This window comes from Diuraphis noxia, unplaced genomic scaffold, assembly GCF_037042655.1.
Source record: "Diuraphis noxia isolate RWA-SAM2 unplaced genomic scaffold, SU_Dnox_SAM2 contig0002, whole genome shotgun sequence".
Taxonomy (NCBI): domain Eukaryota; kingdom Metazoa; phylum Arthropoda; class Insecta; order Hemiptera; family Aphididae; genus Diuraphis; species Diuraphis noxia.
Genome location: NW_028301712.1, coordinates 56959118 through 56984624, shown reverse-complemented (window position 1 = coordinate 56984624; position 25507 = coordinate 56959118). Strand labels below are relative to the sequence as shown.

General features: G+C 28.7%; 2 protein-coding genes and 2 non-coding genes across 4 annotated transcripts; 3 read left to right on the top strand and 1 right to left on the bottom strand.

Annotated features, from left to right (window-relative positions):
• Positions 1 to 584: 584 nt before the first annotated feature.
• Positions 585 to 7235, bottom strand: cactin (cactin, spliceosome C complex subunit). The gene is made up of 10 exons (XM_015524321.2): positions 6941 to 7235; positions 6029 to 6145; positions 4255 to 4808; positions 3923 to 4171; positions 2559 to 2735; positions 2209 to 2455; positions 1958 to 2147; positions 1371 to 1525; positions 1141 to 1285; positions 585 to 1056 (listed from the first exon to the last, which is right to left on the bottom strand). Coding segments are annotated over exons 1-10 (2025 nt in total). The 5' UTR covers positions 6943 to 7235; the 3' UTR covers positions 585 to 867.
• Positions 7236 to 13013: 5778 nt separating this feature from the next.
• eEF2 (eukaryotic translation elongation factor 2) lies at positions 13014 to 23016 on the top strand. Its single transcript, XM_015524331.2, has 15 exons — positions 13014 to 13170; positions 14388 to 14796; positions 14872 to 15080; positions 16104 to 16228; positions 16292 to 16400; positions 17637 to 17750; positions 18175 to 18321; positions 18385 to 18486; positions 18549 to 18687; positions 18942 to 19399; positions 19461 to 19670; positions 21270 to 21452; positions 21541 to 21673; positions 22402 to 22526; positions 22586 to 23016. The coding sequence occupies exons 1-15, from the start codon at positions 13168 to 13170 to the stop codon at positions 22652 to 22654; spliced, it is 2535 nt and encodes an 844-aa protein (XP_015379817.1). The 5' UTR covers positions 13014 to 13167; the 3' UTR covers positions 22655 to 23016.
• Positions 14123 to 14192, top strand: LOC149058706 (small nucleolar RNA SNORD57). Its single transcript, XR_016190661.1, has one exon. It is a non-coding gene; the product is annotated as a small nucleolar RNA SNORD57 (small nucleolar RNA).
• LOC149058705 (small nucleolar RNA SNORD57) lies at positions 14246 to 14314 on the top strand. The gene has a single exon (XR_016190662.1). It is a non-coding gene; the product is annotated as a small nucleolar RNA SNORD57 (small nucleolar RNA).
• Positions 23017 to 25507: the final 2491 nt, after the last annotated feature.

Sequence of the window (25507 nt, the reverse complement as noted above, 5' to 3'; positions counted from 1 at the left end):
GTTTCATTTGATTGATTTAAATAATTTTATAAACTTGCTTATTAATTTGTACATAATTATACAATAGGTATATAAAATACTGAGCACATAACTGATTAATTAGTAAAGTTCATAAAAAGTAAAAATTCTTATTTTGCACCTATTAATTAAAATATATTTTTTAATTATATTCTTAGGTTCTTAGGTATATTGAAATAGACACATTATTTTGTGACCATCATCATGAGCTATCTGACCTTTGTACCTACACATATAGATTAAAATAAAACTTTACATCTAGTCGAAAAAAAGTTATTTATTATGTTTAGACATTGACTCTTAGCATGAATGATTAAAGAAATGATAATCGGGTCAAATGTTATGAAGACAAATACTTAAATAATGTTTCATATGGAAGTGTTTTAATCAGTAGAACATGTAATTGATATTGCAAGTATACAGTTATAGTTTGTTTTAATACACTACCCAGTTTTACAAAAAATTTCAATTCATTTTTTTGTCATTATTTTATAATATTTTATTGATATTCATTAAGAAAAGTAAAATTGTATTTAAATAGGTGAATTTCAAAGAGGTTGAAAAACTATATTTATATACAATAACTATATTTTTGCGAAAATTGAATTATTTTAGTGATACATATTATAATCACATAATCACTTAATCACATTTTTTAGAATAAACTAATTGGTATTAGTAGTTTCAACTTGTAAATACAATTGTTTACAATATAATACACCAATATAAAATGTTTACATTTTTTAAAATACTAATATTTTCATTGAAGATTAATGAATGTCATATAAGTGATAGTTTAATTAATTATTTACAAACATAATTATATATAAAAAATAATAATGATTTAAATTATCTTCTATATCGATACCGTTTGAAATGAAACCATAACTGAAAAATATTATTATGAAATTGACACCTAAATCCTCTTTTGTATGAATATTCCCATTCTCTGTTGACAATTTTGAATGCAATATCTTCATATGGAGGACCTGCATGAAACCTCAAGACTGCAAATTCTGGGTTATCTCCACAAGCAGTCTAAAAAATTATAAATATTTAAAAAAAAAAAATATGGTATAAAATAGCTTAATTTAACTACAATCACTGTTGTTTTGAATTTACCAAGAAATATTGAGGAGTTGAACCTTTATTTATTAAGTCTGGATAAAATATATTAAATTTATATCCTTGTACAATTTTTGGTGGAGGATTATCCATGTCATAATGAGTTTGATTGTACTTGTTCCACTCAAATCCAGTATGTACCCTATTCATATTAAGTTTATTTTAGCATAACATTTTAAATAATTTATTAAACAATTAAAATAAACATAATGTATCCTATTGTTTACCTATTAAAATATCTAGGCTTCCGTGGTCTGTACTTATCTGACCATAAGTAAACTTGATGGTCCAATTCAGATTCTACTGAGAATTCTGCTTCTTCATTTGTCATTCCCTTTCTAGCTTCTTTTTGCAAAGCCATTTCTTCTACAGCCATGACATTCTATAAAAAATATGTTATTCATAGATATAGATAAATTTATTTGAATGAATATTATTGTCAAAAAGTTTTACTAGATAGATTATTTTAACACATATTATTTATTGTATGTTATATACTTATAGTGTGTCTAAGGATTGACTCTTTCCATAAATTATTTATGAATACAAATTATTTTTTTTACTTGTTTTATTTATTTTTGATAAATATCTAAACAAATAACCTTATTACTATTTAATTGGCATCACATTACAATAGGTAGCTGTCAATAATAAACATATAATCATATAACTGTCTAATGTGTTAGTCAATGTATAGTTATTTATGACAGTTAATGTCATACATTTTTCAGTGTTGAATTTATATTATCATAGTTCATACAAACAACATATGAAATTGACACTTTTGAATATTTATTGCATGTGATAAGCTTACTTCAATACGTGTCCCCGTGCCTTGTACTTGCAGTCTAGCAAACGTCAAACGTTTTTCATCATCAATTTCTGATACAACTAAAGTACCAAGTTCTAAGCTATTGGGAGAAATATACACCGGGCTATACCCACAAGCTTCATAATCTGCAGCACATTCTTCTATAATATTTCTGGCTTCTTGTTCAGCATCACTAATTAAAAATAAACTATAAAATTTGCCAAAATATGTGTTCATTTAAATTTTAAATTTACCTTATATCTTCTTCAGAACTTTGGATTTTTTCTTTTCTTGAGGGAGATTTTTTGGTAGAGGTTGATGGTTGATCTTGACTTGATGGCTCACTAACTTTAGCCAATTGATGATGGCTATTGCGACTACTATTTCCTTCTTCTGGATCAATTTGAGATTCATCCATCTTTTGTTGTGCTTTTAACACTTCAAGTTTTTTTTTTAAATTTTCTTGGTGGCGATCTCTAAGTCGAGCTCTTGCAACATGCGCTATATATATTAAAATCATTAAAATAATTAGTTAACTTAAATACAAACTCTTCATAAAAAAAAAGTTATTGTATATTTAGTAATCATTATTAATCATGCATACCCTTAAGTTGTGACAATAAAGTTTCCCAGTACCCAATATCAACACCTTCAGCTTTACTATTAATTTTTTTTTCAATTTGTATTTTTAATTGGTCCAACTGTTCAGCAGTTTTACCTCGAAAAATATGAGCCACTTCATGTGCTACTGATTGATGAATTCCTTCTCTTCGACCAACAGCTATGACATTTAGTTTAGAAATATAAATATTATTCTTTACATAATACATAATATTTTTGGTGGTAGAAAAGTATTAAGACTAGAATTTATAACATATAACATAATATTATGATTAGTTATTATAGGTATTGGAGCCAAAAAAATAAATTCCAAATCAAATAAAAAGAAATTTGTTAATGTCCAATAATAATGATATGCGATTTAATATTTTTTTAATAAAAAATGCTTCAAAACTATAAAAGAGGAAGAAAAAATATGTCCTTTTCTACAAGCTATATAACTCATTTTATGTATCACTAACTTTTAATTATAGTAACATTACAGTCATCATTGGCAGGAAAATATAATCATTGTCCAAATTATTCAAATACCTAGACAAGAAAATGTTGAGAAAAAAATAATAATTTTTTATTTTTGATCAGTCAATTTACAAGATTAATAGTCAAAGATGATATACCCAGGTATGCAGTATAATATAACAGTAAGTAGAGTACGGGGTTTTATACAATTGCATATTTTTTCTCTCTCATATTTTTGGGATTTTTGTCATTAATCTTTAAGGATTGTAATAGGATGCAGCTGATGGCAACATTTTATTTTCATATTACTGAATATTCAATAGTTATTGGATATTTGGCTATACTTTAACAAAATTCAAAATACATCACACATTGAAGCGAACCTTTTTAAAAATGTATAAAATAATATTTTGTATTTTTGTCAAGAAGTAAATTTAATAATACATTTTGCAGGCAGTCAATTATTATTCATTTTAATACTAAATTATAAATGATACCATTTTAAATTCTTTTGTTTATTATGTAGATACCTATAGGCTATAATTATAATTATAAGTTGTTTAATTTGATTTAAATTATGTTTGAGTCATACATATTTTATAATCTATAATATTGTGAATTTTTTTTACCATATTAAACAATTCAAAGTTTTTTATTCACACATATTCTCGCAATTTTAACTGCATATTAGGCAAACAAATATTAATAATAACTATTTAATAACTTATTAATTATCTGTACAGTTTTTACCATTAAAACATAAAGAGAAATGTATAGAAATTAGTTATTGAGTATTTGTAACATAAAAAATAAAAATATCAAATTTATTGAGCATGGGGTTTTATATGATATGAAAGTATTTTTTCAACAAGATGGAATAGCATTTACCTGTGAAAGCTGATTGTTTTTGTATTCTTCTCATTTTATGTAATTCATCTTCTACAATGACAGTTATATCATTCCAGTACTCAAAGTTTTTTCCTTTTTCAAGTTCCATGTAAACTTTTATATCTTCGACAAGATCTTCTAAATCTTTGAGTTTTAAACCATTTAAGTAAATATAAGGTTCATGCATTTCAACAGCATCAACTTCTTCTTCAGTACTTATGTACTTAGCAAGAAGATCAATTGGTTTAGCTGAAAAATAAACAACAATGTCAAAATGTCATTTAAAAATACTTTTTTTTTTAAGTTTAGTATATTTATTGGATTAATATTACCTCTGCCATCTTCAATGCGAATAGTAGATCGCAGACGAGCTTGCTGTAAATGAAACTGATCTTCACTTTTTTCCCATTCTTTGAATTGTGCTGCTTCTTTACTTCTCTGTAGTAATGCCATCTCATCTTCTCTTTGTTGCCTTTCCATTTCTCTTTCCATTCGTCGTTTTTTTACTTTTTCGAGTTCTCGTTTGTTTTCTTCCATTTTTTGTCTATTCCTTAACTCTAATTCTTCGTGGCTAACACCTACCAAACCATCTTTGGCCATTTTTTTATCCCATACAAATGTAGAAAGCAAGTTTGCATCCCCAAATGGATTGTCAGCATTTGTATAATGGAGGTAATCATTATCCCAACCCATTAGCTCTTTTCGCTTTCTCTCTTTAGCTGTTTTCTTCATTAAACGCCTAAACCTTTTTTCCTCTGGTGTCTCCATGCATTTAATTAATTCCTTTTGTTGTCTTCTTTCTTCGGCAACTTTAAGTCTTTCTTGTTGCAGACGTAGCAACAATTTCGCTTCATCATTGCTCGACGAGGAGTCACTTGATGATGACCTGCACATCATCAAAATATAAAATATACTCAGGGTTAGGTTAGGTTACACTAGGTATATAGGTATCTCAGGTTTTTAAGGCAATATTGATTTACCTACACAAATGTGTAAGTAGCAAAGTTCATTAATTAAAGAAATAATTTAAGGCTATTAGGTGTATTGTATTATCACACACAGAAGTGTAGGTTAGAACTAAAAGGTGTATAGAACTTGATACTTGGTTTTGGGCTATACTAGATACTCAATATTTGATACATTTGAATTTTGAATACAATTGATACAATTAGTCACAGGTTTTTTAAAACTGACTATTTTACATTAATAATAAAACAAATTCCCATTCTGTGTGTAAAAGATATATATATATATCACATTCACATATATAACAAAAATAAATTCTAACAACCTACGGAAAATTAACTGTGATTAGAGAAATTGTATTACATATTAATTATTAATGTTATTATTATCATTTATTATCAATTTGTATCAAATTTATGTACCCAAGATACTGCACAGCACAGAATATACTATTAGCATGATATTTATGCTGTTTATAGTATGTTATAATTGTTTAATCAGGATTTGATTCACAAATCTAAGAAATATGGACCATTGAAATGTGCCAACCCATATTATCAATTTACCATAAAACCTTTTTATGACTTTTGGCAATATATTATGCCACGTCACACACTTAAAAAAAGCTGTAATTAGTTACAATCATAAAATCATGTTGTGTACATCATGATTGTTAGATTTTACCAATCATATGATGATAAGCGCAAATTATAGTGCATCTGTTAAGAGGACGCTACACCCGCCTATGTTGTCTCAGTCTTACAAGTGCGTAACATTGCAAATTTTAAACTAAAGGAGCTAAACGTGATCTGCTGAGTATAAAATTTGCTACGTTACGCGTTTGTAAGACGAAGACAACATATACGGGTGTAGCGTTCTCTTAAAGTATATGTATTTATACACTGGCATCACTGAGAGAGATTGCTGGTTTTGTGATGTAAATAAAATATATTATGTATGATAATAATATGCTTATTACTTAAAATATAATACCATAATATTTTATTCATATCATTTAATGAACATTACACCTACTTTTAATTGGTAAGAGTTAAGTTATTTCAAAATTATCCATTACTATGAAATTAATCATTATCTTACTTCATACATTATTTAATAATAATAATCAGCAAATTTTACCTTCTTCTTTTCTTATGTTTTGATTTAGATTTTTTTTTATGTCTTTTTTTTTCATCACTATTCTTTTTATTATCAAATAAATCATTTGATCTAGCAAAGTGTCTAGATGATGACGACCTAAAAAATATAAAAATAAAATTTTTTTAACAATTTAGGTAATTGTAAGAATTATACCTATTTAGATATATTATGTTTATATTATGTAATTAAACCCTAATCAAATAAAATTGTACTCAAGTTAGTCTTATGAACTCATATACCTAGTTAATTAGTTATAACAATACATAAATTAAATGAATACAATGAGTCACATTAAAATATACCTACTAAACTAGGACTGGGGAATACTAGTATATTATATCATATCAACAAGACATAATCTTATACAGCACTAACAATAACAATTTTAATTAAACATAATATATTATAATAATTAAATTATTTGCATGTCAGGAACCTTTGGTATTGGTTCCTAATTGACCTAATGGGAAATATATAAATATTTGATAATAACGTATGACAAGCTATGGTAAATGGTAATGAGACATCATGCTGGGACAATTTAAATAAGACAACTAAGAAGAGAATACTATATAAAAGATAGCTCTTAAAGACTCTATTTTTAGATACCTAGAAAATATAATTGTAACAGAGTCCTTAACAACTTCATGACAAAATTTATAATTATGACATTAAATGTTTATATAATTGTATATTAATTTGGAACTAGTGTTTAGTTTAAACAAATTTGATCTAATAAATATTATAGTACTACTTATACTCTACAACTTTACTATTAATTAAACATCTCACATCCTTTCATTATTATACGGAAAATTGTTCATCGTAAATCAACCATGCAATACTAAATTCATTACTTAGATAATTTAATGTAGCATGACCATAACTTACATGTTTTTGATGAAACTTTAATGCACAAATAAACCCCTTTTCAGTTTTCTATGTCAGATTTTCAGATTCAAAATCGACAAATTGCTGCCTGCTCAATCCAAAAAACAAAAACAATAAAAACATTGTACCTAGTACCTACTACCTATAATAGTTCATTGTATTAATTGTAATATTCACTGTGACACTGTTTTGATTGGGTTATCAGTTTAAAGAGAAACAAAAAAAATAATATCAACTTAAACGAATCGCATGGAATAAAAAAAAATAAATACAGTGTTTGATTAGGTTTAGTTCACAAACGCAGAACGGCACGAACCAACGTACGACCTCAGAACAATATGGTACTACCTAAGGTGTATTTAATAAATGCATCGTGCAATGGTCGACAGTCTACACCATAGAGTAATATTACTCGACACACGGCAACGATCACACTATCACAGCAGGCTAGCCAGGCTCACAGCAGAGATTAATATTTAATACGATATTATGAATTGATTGAAAATGGAAAATATTTTTGAGAATTTTTTAAAGTAGCTTATATTTATAATATGTGTTATCGCAATCTTTTCGGAAGACGGACTTAAAATATTTTAACCCCTCCCCCGAAAATTGATCCTGGATACGTGCTTGATAGTTTTAATTTTAAAGCCTTAAATCTCAATACGTTATGAAAATGTACATTTAAATAATCGATTAGGTTGATATCTTACAGGCCAAAAATAAAGCTCTTGAGAAGAATGTATTATTTCCATTACTATTATTTTACATAGAAATTAGGTACGAACTTTATATATTATAATAGACTATAGTCTCTATGATATAAATATTTGGTGAACAATAAAGGTTATAAATATCTATACTATTTCTAATATAACAATAAAATATAATATTTTATTATAAATTAATATTTTTCTATGACTTCTAACGTTGAATTTGGACCAGTTATACAAATTAAAATTGTGTCTTATAGGTTTTGGAGTTATCAGTTTTGTAAGGGTATTCATATAGGTAAGTTAAACCAAAATGGCAAAATGTCTATTTAAAATCCATAGGTGCTAGGTTATAAAACTATAATTATTCTACGCAAGGCAACCTAAAAAACGACGCGATGCATTTATAATATATGAAAACAAACTTAGGTACCTCAAACGGTCAAACATCGACTTTTTCATATTTTGGTAGAATCCGGGACGTGTGTAGGTACCTACACTCCGACGTCAAAGTAAGAAACTAAGAATGTAGTGTGGTGTTAAGCTTTTTGGCGCCCAGGGGGACTAATATAAGTTTCCGAATAAAATTCCCATGAGCAATTTCTCAGGCTCGAGAAGCGGAAAAGCCCCTTGATTTTATCAAGCTGTGATGGCGCCCAAGGGCAAGTGCCCCCTATGCGCTATGCCCCCCTTAACACGGCCCTGTAAGTCTGAAAAGATAACGATTTATGAGAATAAAATCATATAGAATGCAGTATAATATGTTTAGTTCATATCGAGCTTTGCTAATTTTAGAATCTTTAATCAACTACGTCTTCTGCAATGGCTTTGACAATAATCGCCATAGATTATATATTTATATTATATTATTTCGATAAGATAAATCCAAATATATATAATATATAAAATATTATATTATAATAAAACTTTTCATATCAAAGAGGTTCATGTTTATAAATATATTGTTTATTTCAATAATTAAATTTGATAGGTATAATATAATAACTAAAAAGTTTATAATTTACATAAATTATAACAATATACAGTATTATTATAATTAGTTTTCTTGATTTATTAACTTGGTTATTGTTGAAGCATAACCATATTTTTTTATGAATAGTTAAATAAAACTTTTACATTAAATTGATGTGATTTCTACTTAGTGTTAGTATAAAAGTATAGTATTTCCCTGTACCTCCACACGAGTTCCTTGGCCTCCTCATGAGTTTTTCTCATTGAGGCCTAAACGTAATCTTTTGATATTAATTTGAATAAAAAATAAATTTAATAAATTAATATATATTAAAATTAATAATATAATAGTACAGTGAATACATCAAATTTACCGTATCGGCACTGCCAACTATAGTTTATAAAATTCTAATTAAAATGTTTTCTGTAAAAAACCGTGTAAAAGTAAGTTTCCTCATAATTTATTTGGTTATTATAACTTTCAATACATAATCCATTTTTCAGACTATTTAAATTAAGTTTTAACTTTTATAGTAGGTATAGTGCTTTTGGTGCACAGACATACATATACCTACATTATTTTATTGCCAGGAGATAAATCATAAATATATGACACGTCAGTCGTCATTTCGTCAATACAGAGTTACAAGTGAATAATATTAATATATTAATATAATAAAATAATCGTATTATGGTACATTGGTACCTATACAATATTTAATATTATATAATATACTATTTTATATAATATTCAATATTATATAAAATAGTATATTTGTATATACCATCTATTTGACAAAATTTGACTTAACATACTGTATGTTACTATGTTAGCCGTTAGGTAATATTAAATAATATTTTAATGACAACATAGGTACAGCCATAGCCTTTAGGTATCAGATGGTCCAGATGCCATAATCTTCATATACTTTATTATTCACTTGTTATTCAATTTCTACAAACCACACCACTTCTTAGAACTTTTTGCTTTTTGTGGTGATGATAGCAGATAACGGTTGAAATAATAATTTAATAATATAAATAATATAATTTTCTTCTTCGCCTTCTCATCCTTCCTCCCAAATATTGGAGGGGGGCCAGAGGGGCTTGGGGCCCCATTGACCCATATAAGATGTGTAAGAATATAACTGTGACGTAAAACTATTATAATCACGATTCACGAAGAAGGCATGTTTCTGATTTTGTTTTGATCCTTAATATTTAATTATAATATACTTTATATTTGTAAGTTGACCGTGAAAGCTGCTATAATGTAACATCTTATCTTGTAGTGATGTAAAAAAATATTGCCTCCCTCCCCCCCCCCAAAAAAAAAAAAAAATAAAATAAAATAAAAACAAGATCCTAGGTCCGCCACTGACCAAGATACTTGACAGAAGCCTGCCAAGGTATGGAATCGTTGTCAAATCTTAGAAGTATAGGTAGTGGAATAGCGAGGTAAGCTGAATATGACTATGTTGTGCTTTTTGAGGCGTTTATGTGTATTTTCTAACTTTTGCACCATTTTGCTAGTAGATATAACTGATCGGGCGTATACAGTTGCGTGCGCAGGGAGGGGGGGATGATGGGGGATATATCCCCCCCATGGGCTTTTTTTTTAGTCTTCTAACGAGTGGATTTTGGATCTCTAGTTCATCAACATAAACATAATACATTTTTATTTATGACATCCCCCCCCCCCCATACCAAATTCCTGCGCACGCCACTGGGCGTATATCGATTCCGCCGGCTACTGTTTAAAATATCTACATATATCGATTCCGCCGGCTACTGTTAATATTATTTACATATTAATCCCGCCGGCTACTGTTTATCCCGCCCTTGTAATTAGTAAATGTATTTTTAAAATTACAGTCCTACATAATATACTTTATAATATATAAATTATATACAAATTAATAATAATTGTATACTAATTAAAACTAAAATGTATAGTCTAATTTGTATAAAATAATAAAAATAAAACGAGTCAATATAGGAATTTTAATTTATTCCGTACGTATTGCTGTAAACCGTATATTTCCTATATATTACCGACTCTGTATTCTACTATATAAAATACATATACAAGGGTGGGGGATAAACAGTGTCCGGCGGAATCAATATGTAAATAATATTAACAGTAGCCGGCGGAATCGATATGTAGATATTTTAAACAGTAGCCCGCGGAATTAATAGCCGGCGGAATCGATACAAACCTTTTTTCTAAACAGGTAGTTTCGGCGGAATCAATAATTCCCCAACTGATCTTATAGGTTGTTGGTTATTGCTTCAACGTTACGTGATTCACTGTAAATAGTTGTCATCTGCGAATAATAGGTCAATAATTGTTGTACGTGGTGACTGTGCGCGGTATAATATGATATACCGTATATCAGATATGATAATACATTGCCAACAAGATAGGTCCCAGTTAATTTTAACTGAGAATTGTCTATTTTTTAGGAAGGAATTTATAATATTATTAAATAAATTGTATTGTACGTGTACGTATTTTATTATATTGTGATTAAAGTAATTTATTTTGCTATTAGTTATTACATATTGTAACTATATTGCATTAGGTTAAATAAATTTTTGAAAAAAAAATGTACCTACCTGGTTGAAAATGTTATTATTCGTTTACTGTATACAATATAATAATGTATCTACTTTAAAAGTCTCATAGACCCATAAGTAATATTTTTAAATTAAAAGAAAATAACTTTAAAATCGTTATTAGTGGTTTTATACCATTTCATCAAAATTTTAACTTAAATCACTGTAAAATATAACTGATTGTTATTATATTATTTGTTTAGGTACAGTATGAAATTTTTACGACGATCTTTGTTTAAAATTATTAATTCGTGCATTTAAAAATTGAACATTTTATAATTTTTATCTACAATGCTGTCAAAATTTGAACTTTAAATAATCAAAAAAAAATCTGGCATATTATAGATCTTTGATATTATCAACTGCTAAGATAAAAATTTATACGGAATTTTGTTTTAGATTTTAAAGCTTATGACTACAAATAAAATTTGATTGACATTTATATAACACAAAAAATTTAAATCTTAACTTCCGAGTACTCAATATAAAGAAACTTGATCTTTAAATATTTTATCATGTATAATAGAAAATTATGAAACAAATATTTAAATAAAACTTTAATTACTTACGGTTAATAGTATTTCTTAAATAATTTCTAAATAAGAAAATCATTTTATGAGAATTTCGTATGCCTATAAATATTGCAATGTTTTTAAAATATTATGATGCATAGAAAGCTGCAGAGGCGATGTTGATGCTAACAGCCTAATTTTAACATGGCATTAAGGTTATGCTCAGATTACCATTTACAATGACAACAACTTTAGAGTCTTTATATAAAGATCATTTTCTAAATTAAAGTTCATAGAAATTTCCTAACGACCACATTGAATCAAAAAAAAAAATGACAAATTTATCAATAATATAATTTGTGTGTATGATAATATTGCGATTGAAAACGCGACGAATCGTCAAAAATAATTGTTATTGCAATTTTTCGATCTAGATCGATTTTATTATTAAATATTCTAGATTAAGCACAATGCACAAGACATATAATAAAATATGTCTTAATTCGTGGATTAAAAAAAAATGTATTAGCACAGAACAAATTGTCAATTTGTTATAGAATAGTAACATTACTAACAGTACAAAATATACTATAAGTCTATAAAGTATAAAATTACATCGTTTATACGGTGTAAATAAATTATGCGCACGATTTATATTTTTGAAATCGTGATTATAATCAGTGGATTACTGGCTGGACCATGGCTAAATAACATGGTATGTTGTTAAAATCACGATTTAAGATATATCTTAAATCGTGGTTAAAATCTACTATTTGACTGCTGTGATACGCATATCGTTGATATTGTATACCACAATATCATCACAGAACGATATCATGTAAAATAACATACAAAGTTGATTTTATTCCATGAATTATGACTAAACTCTGTCTCCAATCAGAATGAAAACTTGATAATTAGGTGACAGCGTGACGTAGTCGAGTTGCGCAGACCAATTGGTTGACAACATACCATGCTATTAATTAGCCATGCCGGGCTTAACGTATTTGATTATCAAATACGTCAATTTTGATAGGAATAATAAAAATATTGTGTTTTCCACGTTATTTTGCGGGACTTGAAGTTGGCAACAGTGTGCTCCACACGTACACACGTCAAGACACAACAATGTTCGGACGCGGCTGGAAGGGATCGTATGACTGCGTGAGTAAGAGAGAGAGGGAGGTGTCATAGTCATTATTCCCGTGGACGGCAGCTCTGTGCAACTGTGGTGCAACGTGTCATGGCGACCGCTGGTGTTTTGTGGTGGGGAGTTTAGCGTTGTGTACTGCAGCCCGACTGTCCGTAGAGCCGTTCCGCACACCTTCCTTTCTGTTGCAACGTCGGCGCCCGACACTCGTGCAACATAATTTAATTTTTCCAAGCTGATTTCATCCGAAAACATCTCAAAATGGTGAGTATTGATTGTATTTGTTAATACGCTACCGTTTAATGCAGCTTGACACCCGTCCGATTCTCCATCGTCCGCCCTGTTCCGTTATTTTAATTTGGTCAGTGGGCCGAGTATTCGGCGTCGTTCACCTGAACGCTCACCGAGGATGACGTGGTGGCGGCGACTCGTCACGGAACACCCCATGTCCGGTTGGATTTTTCGGCGTAGCGTAATATTTCGGGGCTTAAGAAAATGCCGTCGATCCCTATCATGGCCACGATTTTCCGCGGTCGTGATGTTTTTTCGTTTGTCAAAAATCGCGTCGGACGTGGCGCTTATAATTTTATTTTTATAGCATTGAGTAAGTCGCCGTTGCCTAGTGTGTCCTCTGCCATGCCTTAATTTTTTTAATCATAATCTAAGATTTAATGCGATATGTGCGCTTAAACTATAATTCGTTCAATTGCTATCATCTTTTCGATTTATGGCCCTAAACCTACTTCGGGTTTAGCCGATCGTATCGTACCCATATTATATGATTGTGTCTACGTTGTTATAATTGATTTGGAGATCAATGTCCAAATGTTTTGTCATTGTATTAGCTCTTAGATCCGGTCATGTGATGCTGTTAATTGCGACCAACTCTACACCTTGTTGACCTATGGGTATGATGTATTGACATTTCTGCATATCATTGTAAAGAATTATTGCCAATATTTTTGCTTACCAGAATGAGATACAGAAACTCATTAACTAGACTAAATTATTCTTTTAAATAATACCTTCCAAGAAGAGGTGAATAGTTTTTAATCATTTTTCCATTTGAAACAAATTTTTTTAAATTTACAAATGGTGGATATTAATTAAAATATTGCCATTTTTTATTATGCTACAATAAGTTGTAAATAATGGACCAAACACTTAAATAATGTAATATACACAGATTTAATTGATATGCATGCTTTCAATGATTTATGAATGATGACATCTTTTTTCTTGCCTGAATTTTGTGGAGGGAAAATCTGATTTAATGAGCCTGACTAAATCATTTGAACTAGACATATTTAGAATATTAGAAATAACTTATTTGGTAGTTAAAGAATGATGACAAATTTACTATCCTGACATTTTATGGAGGGAAATACTGATTTAATGAGTCTGACTGAAAATGAAATATTTTTCTTTCATCATTGATAACTTAGCTGTATACATTGGTTAAATTTTTTTATGCATTTCAGGTGAACTTCACAGTAGACGAGATCCGTAAGATGATGGACAAGAAGAAGAATATTCGGAACATGTCTGTCATCGCCCATGTGGATCATGGAAAATCAACTTTAACTGATTCTTTGGTATCCAAAGCTGGTATTATAGCTAATGCCAAGGCTGGAGACATGCGTTTCACTGACACTCGTAAAGATGAACAAGATCGTTGTATTACTATCAAATCCACTGCTATTTCTATGTACTTTGAACTCGCTGATAAAGATTTAGTTTTCATTAAGAATGTAGACCAACGTGATCCTGAAGAAAATGGTTTCTTGATCAACTTGATTGATTCTCCTGGTCACGTTGATTTCTCCAGTGAAGTTACTGCAGCTCTTCGTGTTACTGATGGAGCCCTTGTTGTTGTTGACTGTGTATCTGGTATAAACTAATTTGTTTTTAATAAATTATTCTTTTAGTACTATGTTTGACTTATCTTTTTTAATTCAATTTAAGGTGTCTGCGTACAGACTGAAACTGTATTGCGTCAAGCCATAGCTGAAAGAATCAAGCCAATTTTGTTCATGAACAAAATGGACCGCGCTTTATTAGAATTGCAATTGGAATCTGAAGATTTGTACCAAACTTTCCAACGTATTGTTGAAAATGTTAACATCATAATTGCTACATACTCTGATGACAGTGGTCCCATGGGAGAAGTTCAGGTATTATATAATACTTATGTTAGATTACATTATGTCTATATTGTAATAATCTTTGTGATGACTAAAGCTATTGATAAGTTTTACTTACATGAAACACGTTATAACCTTCTCCACGTCTGAAAGATTTAAATTGTTTAATTGTAAAAGTTATAATGAAAATCATATTGATGTTCGTGAATTTTTATGAAGTTCTTCACTTTCATTAAAATGATGTTTTCCTCATCATCAATTTTTTATTTTGTTATAAGTGTAAATTTGCTTATTATCTAATTAAAAATTTTATCTGTTCTGTGTGGTTTTTCTTAGGTAATTTAATTATGATGAAATATATACTAGTTGTGCAACGAGCTTTTGATAAGAACATCAAATGTGGTTCCCGAAGTGCCATTGACAAACTGTTGAGAAGAATATACAACTAGCGCTCATTAGTTAATCACTTAATTTTAAGATATCAGGTTTTGTGTAATCAGTTTATTTTGCAAATTACAATTGAGTGCGTTGTAATATAATTCTTATTAGTCAATAGTCGAGGACATTTCGAGAATCTTGTTTTATGCCCAACAAGTATATCTTAAATTTTGTTAATTACTAAGAAATGTATAGAATTTTTGATTTAGAATATCGCATACTCTTGTGTGTTTCTTTAAGTTAAAAGTGAAAGAAAATCCAACAATTAGCTTAGGTAATGTTTGATAATAGGTCAATTGACTTATTGTTTTAAGCTAATTACACAAAAATGGTCCTACTAAACTTTAAATGTGTAAGTTTATAATTTGAAGAATGTATCAACACTGCCTGGATAGCATGAAACATTTAGATAATCCTTTTACATATTTCATATTAATATTTAAATTTCCTTTTTGTTTATCTCAATCTTTGTGATGATCACAATTTAAAGTTGTTGAAACTTTCTATGATACTTATTATTACTCTTCTCCACGTCTGAAAGATTGAATTATTATATTTTCCATTTGTTGTTTATTTTTAGACATTTAAGTATAAGGTATTAAATCCATTTTTCAGGTTGATCCTAGCAAGGGAAGTGTTGGTTTTGGATCAGGTCTTCATGGTTGGGCTTTCACTCTGAAACAGTTCGCTGAAATGTATGCTGAAAAATTCAAGATTGATGTTGTCAAGCTTATGAACAGGTGATGATTAAATTTAAAATTAAAATAATAATATATTAACTTATAAATTTATTTTTCCGATAGATTATGGGGAGAAAATTTCTTCAATCCTAAAACAAAGAAATGGGCCAAGCTTAAGGATGACAATAACCAACGGTCTTTCTGCATGTACATTTTGGATCCTATTTACAAGGTATGTTATGATTTTGTAGAATAATTGATAGAAGTTTTAAATGTATAGATTATTACTTGGATAACTGCTTATTTATTTTAACTACTAGTTTATTTGAGAATTATTGTTTAGTATTTATTTTATTTAACTTATGATGATGTTCTTTGCACACCAATGCTCCTGATATTATCACATGAGGATATTTTAAGAACGGCCGACTGAAGTTATTATAAAATCAATGTAAATTATTAACATTAATCAATATTTATCAGTTAATTATTCTTAAATAAATTAATTCCATGATGATGTTCTTTGCACAACAATGCTCCTGATATTGCACTGTGACGATATCTTAAGAACGGCCGTCTGAGAAATCTTTATTAGTTTTTCTAGTTTCATTTTTAATTTATTTTTCTATGATACTTGACATTATTAATTCTGCTAGGAACCTATGTACTATTACAAATAAGTTTTCTATGTATTATTCTTATCTGTGATGATGTTCTCTGCACACTAATGCACCCGATATTGAATTATGACGATATCTTAAGAACGGCCGTCTGAGGCATTATAAATTTTTTCAAATTTACTTTTTATTTTATCATTACTACTGATAGGCATCACTAATAATTTTAACTGTCTGTATGCACTAATTAATTATTTTAAAGGTTTATTCAAATATTTTTACCCATGATGATGTTCTTTGCACACCACTGCACCTGATAATTATGACGATATTTTAAGAACGGCCGTCTGAATTGTAAACAATTGATTTGAATAAACTATTATTTTAGTATAATTTGTAACTTAAACTAAAGTTTGTTATTTAAAAATCGCATGAACAAACTTATGATGATTAATTATCACAGACCTGTTCTGATCTATTATTGAAGACATAAATTTAAAACTAACTGATGGTTTGTTTATTACTATTACTTCTTAATTATTTGTATTTAATAATTAATGAAAGAATTGTAGTTAACCACCGATTAAAAATAAATTACTTTTGTGTGTATATTAGTATTAAAAATCTGTACTTAAGTAGTTACAATATATTAGTCTAACAATATTATGTTAACTTAATTGTTGAAATGTTATCACAAACCAATGATGATTAATTTTCACAGACCTGTTCTGAGTAATTTTTGGAGAAAAATAATTTTAAACTAACTGATGGTTCATGCAAATGTTATAATATTCAAAATTATTATTATACGTTTTGTAAGCATAAATTAATTAAGTTATTTATGCTTAAAGGTGTTCAACTCCATCATGAATTATAAGAAGGATGAAGCAACTGATCTTTTGAAAAAGCTTGGAATTGAATTAAAGCATGAAGATCAAGATAAGGATGGAAAAGCCTTGTTGAAGGTAAATATTAAACCTCTTACTTATCAAATAATAAATTAATATATTATTTTGCAATAATTAAAAATTATTCAGATAGAATTAGTGTTGATATTCATATTAACCCTTATCTATCTGATCTATATTTTATATTTTTAATCTTGCCTATTTTAGCATTATTTCTATTTATCTTATATTGAGCTATTCTATAACAATGATGATAACAATTTATTCTGATAAGAATACATATGTTGATATTCATTTTAACCCTTCTCCATCTGAGTTATTAGCAAGAAATATAATATTGTTCATGTACTACTATTTAGTAAAAAAAAAATTATTCTAATAATTTTTCATTTCCCAATGATAGCAGAAATGAATTATAATTATATAGATTTTACAAAAGTTTGAATTAGGAATGAAACTAATATAATTCTTTAACCTTAAGGTTGTGATGCGTACCTGGTTGCCTGCTGGAGAAGCTTTACTTCAAATGATAGCCATCCATTTGCCATCTCCTGTTGTTGCTCAGAAATATCGTATGGAAATGTTGTATGAAGGACCTCACGATGATGAAGCTGCTCTTGGTGTTAAGGTTTGAATAATTAATATCTTATGTCATGTGTTACATAGTATATTTAATATTAAATTGTTTTAGAACTGTGACCCAGATGCACCACTTATGATGTACATTTCTAAAATGGTGCCGACATCTGACAAAGGACGTTTTTATGCTTTTGGGCGAGTATTCTCTGGAAGGGTAAGTACCAAAATACTTGAGAAATTCAAATTGTGTATAACTTCTAATTTCTTATATTTTAGGTTGCTACTGGCATGAAAGCTCGTATTATGGGACCTAACTATACCCCTGGCAAGAAAGAGGATTTGTATGAAAAGGCTATCCAAAGAACAATTTTGATGATGGGACGTTACACTGAAGCTATTGAAGATGTTCCCTGTGGTATGTATTTGGTATTAAGTTTTAATTAAGCTGAAAGAAAATTAGATATGCGATCATATTTTGCTGTATATTACTTAAATTTGAATTAGACTCAATTATGGCGGGTAAAGGTAATTAGTAACTACTCTCTTCCTGACACCATACACCACTAGTGAGTCAAGTCCAAAGAAATTATATCATTGGATTCACCTGCTTATTTATGGTTTTTGGATTTTTTTGTTTAAATTCTAAAATAACAATGACTAATTTTTTAGGTAACATTTGTGGATTGGTTGGTGTTGATCAATTTTTGGTGAAAACTGGAACAATTACTACCTTCAAAGATGCTCATAACATGAAAGTTATGAAGTTCAGTGTGTCCCCTGTTGTGCGTGTTGCTGTAGAACCCAAGAACCCAGCAGATTTACCTAAATTGGTAGAAGGTCTTAAACGTTTAGCCAAATCTGATCCTATGGTCCAATGTATCATTGAAGAATCAGGTGAACACATTGTTGCTGGTGCTGGTGAATTGCATTTGGAAATTTGTTTGAAAGACTTAGAAGAAGATCATGCTTGTATTCCAATCAAGAAGTCTGATCCAGTAGTATCATACAGAGAAACTGTCAATGAGGAATCTGAAATCATGTGTTTGTCAAAATCTCCCAACAAACATAACAGGCTATTCATGAAATGTCAACCATTCCCTGATGGTTTAGCTGAAGACATTGAAGGGGTAGGCTCATTTAAAATAATATTAAAAAATATCTTGTATTAAGTTTTATATTTACATTTAGGGTCAAGTCAACCCAAGAGATGAATTCAAAGCTCGTGCCCGTTACTTGGGTGAAAAATATGAATATGATGTTACTGAAGCTCGTAAAATCTGGGCATTCGGACCTGATGGAACTGGCCCTAACTTATTAATAGATTGTACTAAGGGAGTGCAATATCTTAATGAAATTAAAGATTCCGTTGTTGCTGGATTCCAATGGGCAACTAAAGAGGTAATATATTTTATCATTATCAATCTTTGATGTGGTTATTTGCTATGATGATCCTAGTATTATTCCTTTCGCGGTTTCCACCAGAGGTTAATTCTTATGATGGTAGAAAGTGTCTGAGCAAATAACTTCATTTTTTAATTTTGTTATTTATGTTAAAATAGATTTTGTCTGCATCTTAGATACTTTTATAATTAATAGGAATATGGTATATTATAATTTTTTTTAAATATTTTTATAAAAATAAAATCTAATTTTGGGACGTTACAAGACATGTCTTGTCTATAGTACAAAAGAATATCTTACAATTTCTATTTGTTGAAAATTTTGCTTACAACTGTTGTTTAAAAGATAATTATTGGTAATTTTAAATGAACAACAAACTGGTGATATTGTTAAATAATACAATGTTAAAAACATTTTCCATGATAATACTTTTGTGGTATCCATTATATGCATCTTTTCTGTACATATTTAAATTTTTATGTTGAGCTTAATGTTACTCAGGCCTTAATGTAAGTAATTTCATTATTTTTCAGCTTCTACCAGTGAATATTTTTTTTCATAGCATAATGTTAGAAATTAGAATTATGATAACCTGAATCAGTGTTAAGTATTTCTATACAATTTTATCAATGATAAGCATCTTATAATATATGCCATAATATTCGATATGATAGGTATTTAGTACTGCTATTGTCATTAGGGGTAGAAACAAGATAATATTTCAAGCATTTCTATGATGACATCTGTGTTAAATCTTTCGCGGTTTCCACCAGAGATTTTTATCTTGTAATGATGGTTGAAAGTTGTCTGACTAAAAAAAAAATATATTTTATTGTTAATTACTATTCAAAATTGATAGATTAAATATTACGATGATGATACCTATGTTATATCTTTCGCGGTTTCCACCAGAGAGATTTTTATCTTGTAAATGATGGTTGAAAGTGTCTGACTAATGAAAATAAATATTTTATTGTTAATTACCATACAATTGATTGCTTAAATACTACGATGATGATACCTATGTTATATCTTTCGCGGTTTCCACCAGAGAGATTTTTATCTTGTAATGATGGTTGAAAGTGTCTGACTAATGAAAATAAATATTTTATTGTTAATTACCATACAATTGATTGGGTAAATACTACGATGATGATACCTATGTTATATCTTTCGCGGTTTCCACCAGAGAGATTTTTATCTTGTAAATGATGGTTGAAAGTGTCTGACTAATGAAAATAAATATTTTATTGTTAATTACCATACAATTGATTGGTTAAATACTACGATGATGATACCTATGTTATATCTTTCGCGGTTTCCACCAGAGAGATTTTTATCTTGTAATGATGGTTGAAAGTGTCTGACTAAAAAAAAAATATATTTTATTGTTACTTACTTTTCAATTAATCGATTAAATTTTACGATGATGATACTTATGTTAAATCTTTGGCGTTTACCACCAGATACATCATACATATTGATGGTTGAGTCTGCAATGTATAAATTTTTACTGTAACAGTGTTAATATATTTTAAAATTTATTTTATTCTATAAGTATTTAGCATTAACTTACATGTGTGATCATGGTTATAGGGAGTGTTGGCAGAAGAAAACATGCGTGCAGTTAGATTCAATATTTATGATGTTACATTACATGCTGATGCTATCCACAGAGGAGGTGGTCAAATCATTCCAACTGCGCGTCGTTGTATGTACGCCTCGATTTTAGCTGCTCACCCCAGAATCATGGAACCTGTGTATTTGTGTGAAATTCAGGTATGCACCAATTATTTTAAAGTGTATTCCAAGCATAGAGTATTATATAATAACTTTTCTTTAAAAATTAACTATTCAATTGATTTAGTGCCCAGAAGTTGCAGTAGGAGGCATCTACAGTGTTTTGAACAGACGTAGAGGACATGTTTTTGAAGAGAGTCAAGTTGTCGGTACACCCATGTTTGTTGTTAAAGCATACTTGCCTGTCAATGAATCCTTTGGTAAGAAATCCATATTTTAATATAATCTTAAGGGTTTTATTATGTAGCGATTTGTTATGATTTAGTTCAAGACTTAGATAAGGAAATAAGTATATTATGATTTTCTTCTAGTTTTTATTTAGTTAAAAATTTATTACTACATGATGGGTATTATGAGTCTTAAGAATACCACAATTTGCCTCTTTTACTTTGAATGGATAAAGTAATAGACTTTCCTTTAGTGGTAAATTAAAATTAGGTAAATGTCGCTATGTTCTTCAGGTTTTTATCTGATGTAATACAATCATTATACTACATTACCTATTTTTAAGGAATTAACTAAATAGATTACCACAATTTGCCTCTTTTACTTTGAATGGATAAAGTAATAGACTTTCCTTTAGTGGTAAATTAAAATTAGGTATATGTCGCTATATTCATCAGATTCTTATCTAATGCAATACACTCATATCACTACAGCTATAATTTGACGTTTATCATAGTAAATATCTTCCAGCATAAATGAATCACTCTGTAGTTAACGGGCGGGTTTTTATTCGTTCGTGAATGAGGACAGTGTTGAAAGTGCTTATGGAAGAAAATAATTTTGAACCAATTCATCAAAACGCTGTCGTAGAACCTCTATCCTTATGTTTGATGACGATTTAAGCTATGATGAACTGTAACAATTTTTATAATAAAATTAATTCATTTTCATATTTAACAATTGCTATTAAAAATTTTTATAGGATTTACAGCTGATTTGCGTAGTAACACAGGAGGACAAGCGTTCCCACAGTGTGTATTTGATCATTGGCAAATATTCCCAGGTGACCCCTGTGAAACTGGATCCAAACCATTCACCGTTGTTATGGTAAATTATATAATTTTAAATGTTAATATATTTTATTTACTATTTTGTATTATTTTTAGGATACACGTAAACGTAAAGGTCTTAAGGATGGACTACCAGACATCAATTCATACCTTGATAAATTGTAAACATAATATTAACTTTAAAATCGCCGCATTTTTTTTAATTATTATTTTATTGTTAAACGCAATAGTATGGAAGACTTAAGTGTTATTTCTTGATAAATAATATTTTTGTCTTGATTTTGAACAATAATTGTTTTACGTTATTAAAACAAAATTTAATTTTCTATAAGACTTAACTATTCTAAAAGAACTGATGAATTATGGTCAAGTTTTTCTCTTTCCAAATGTATGACAGTGTCTGAGTTTATATGATTGTTTTCCATTTTCAAAACATTTACTGAATATTATGTTTCATCAAAAAAGCGTTTGGTGTAACGCTGTGCATGTCACTAAAATACCTAATAAAAAATCATTAAATATGAAAATGAATTTTTTGTTCAATTTCACTTCCCATATCTTCTTAAACCTATAATTAAATAAATTATATTATTTCAATTGATAATATTATGGATTTTAGTAACTTATATAGTACATTATAATATTTATATATGTATATATATAATGTATAGTACATTATAATATTTATATATATATATATATATAATGTATTTTGCGATTGTATCGTAAACTGTAACTATGACATTAACATATTATATTTATCCCAAATATGACAATATTCATTGATCTAATAAATTTTGGTTTATTTAATATTTTTTTTTTATGTATTATTAAGTAATTTTTTTAATAAGTATAATAATTATACTTTAAAATTACTTAAGAAAGGTAGTTAGTTTTAACGGCCAAAAATCCATACACTGAATGAAGACTATTTTACTTTATTGGCTCAATAAATGTCTGACAATTTATTTGATCATCAGACAATAATGATACAAATAAATTGAAATTACCCCTTCCATTAGAACATGAAATATTATTTTTTTTACTTAGAGTCCAACTTAAAGTTTCAATAGTTAAATTGAAACACCAATAAACATGAAAAGTGTTTATTAAGTCCTACATACTACAACTCATTAAAAATCATTAAATTGTCAAGTCATACAAGTTGTAACTGATATCAGCAAATTAACAGATTGTATCACGGTCTTAAGATAGATTTTGGGTTTTCTTAGGCCGTGGATGGAGTAAGTAAATCTTTTTTATTCAAAATATTTTGCCACAGTATCAGTTATTGAATCTATACTAATATTGTGTAGCTAGAGTTGAAAAAGTTTAATCGCGCTAATCTTAGGAACTAAGTACTAATTCGAATTTAAAATTTGTTCTTTGTTGGATTATCTTTTTTATCGAAAAAGGCTATATAACATTTCTAAAAAGTCCACAGGTTAAGTTGGAGCAAAAGAATTTTAGACAGCTATTTGAAAAGCCGTAAAATTATTACCGCGTATCGAAAATTCTGACTAGGTCGTGGTACTTCAGGGTGCGCAAGGTGACGGAGCTCCCTTACTGTTTTTATTTTTTTTTTACTTATAAGGTGAGGCCACTGGGGGACAGTACAAACTAATGTCAGAAATAATTTTTATTAAAATTTGGATTTTTAATTAATGTCTATTATATAAAAAATTTACTATTTTTGATATAATAGTTTAATAATTTATTATATCTTTTCTACACGGTTTAATATCTACAGCCGTTCTTTTCTGCGGTCCACAGAATAGATATGGTGCACAGATACAAGTGTGTAAATGGTAGGTACTATCTAAAAAAATCGGGTTCTGAACATAGGGTAAGATCTTACTCTATGGTTCCGGACGAAATGTTATAAGTTTCAGTTATTACTGTTATGGTTATCATTTATGGACGTTTTGAATTTTTCGATTTTGCATTGCAATCGAATTTGACGTATTTTCACTTTTCGAGTAATGTTGTGTTTAATTAATTGTTAAAATTATAATAATTGAAGACATTAAAAATATTATAATATGTTTTCATTACAAATAACACATTCATACAGACCGGAACAAGATTATAACAATCAGCATTTTTCATATAATTAAATCATATTGTGTAGTTGAAAGTGGTAGGTATTCAAAATGTACGTAAGGGTGGTGTGGGGGGCAAAGCTTCCCACGGGTCTGCTTTAATTAATTGTGCACTTGGAACGCAGTTTTTAAATCGTTGGATTGAGTTCCTCTACTTAATTTTTCCCGATTCAAGTAATACTGTGTAGGTACATCTGAAATTCTTTAAACCAATTTCAGTTAGATCATCCACGGGAAGTTTTGAACATAACTAGCTGTGTATTAAATGACTAATTAAACAGAAATTTTGAATCGTATAGAGTTGGTGTTTTTAGTGGGGATCAGGCGGATCATCTAGTTATTCATCAAATATTTTAATATGCAAGTGTTTTATTTGAAATTTGTTAAGGGCGTCAATAATCAAAACTTTCTAAGATGTCTTATTGATAATAGTATGGAAAAAGGTGTTAGATGTTACAGTTAAGGACATTCGTACGGTGATTTTCTGTCTATCTAACACGTGTAACAGGATTTTAGTCATATTATTTTCCAAGTGTCCTGGTTGATGTGGTAAAGGGATAAGTGTTCTGAAAGCATTTGAATTTGACGTCAAGGCTACGTTCGAGTAGACTCCTTCATTTTTGAATTTAACTTCTCCAAAAAATATTATAACTTCTTTGAATTTTGGAGATAATATCAAAAATATTTGTAAGTCGATCTTAAGCCCTACCTTTACTTATTTAAGTAGGTAGTCTTGACGACAAATTCTAGAACAGTAAATTATGGGATCTAATCCTCTTAAATAAAAAATGAATTAATTTAAAACTATATTCAATTTTATCATTACAATAAATCATATACATAGTATACTACTGTTCAATTTATTATAATAAATATACAAAAAATTTCAAAATAATTAAATAACTTATTATAGTTA

What these genes read in the sequence shown, in the direction of transcription:
- eEF2 (XM_015524331.2), top strand. An exon ending in GTTGTCAAGCTTATGAACAG is followed by an intron (nt 16,229 to 16,291) that starts GTGATGATTAAA and finishes TTTTTCCGATAG; the next exon opens with ATTATGGGGAGAAAATTTCT. An exon ending in TATTGAAGATGTTCCCTGTG is followed by an intron (nt 18,688 to 18,941) that starts GTATGTATTTGG and finishes CTAATTTTTTAG; the next exon opens with GTAACATTTGTGGATTGGTT.
- cactin (XM_015524321.2), bottom strand. An exon ending in TCGCATTGAAGATGGCAGAG is followed by an intron (nt 4,172 to 4,254) that starts GTAATATTAATC and finishes TTTATTTTTCAG; the next exon opens with CTAAACCAATTGATCTTCTT. An exon ending in GCACGGGGACACGTATTGAA is followed by an intron (nt 1,526 to 1,957) that starts GTAAGCTTATCA and finishes TATTTTTTATAG; the next exon opens with AATGTCATGGCTGTAGAAGA.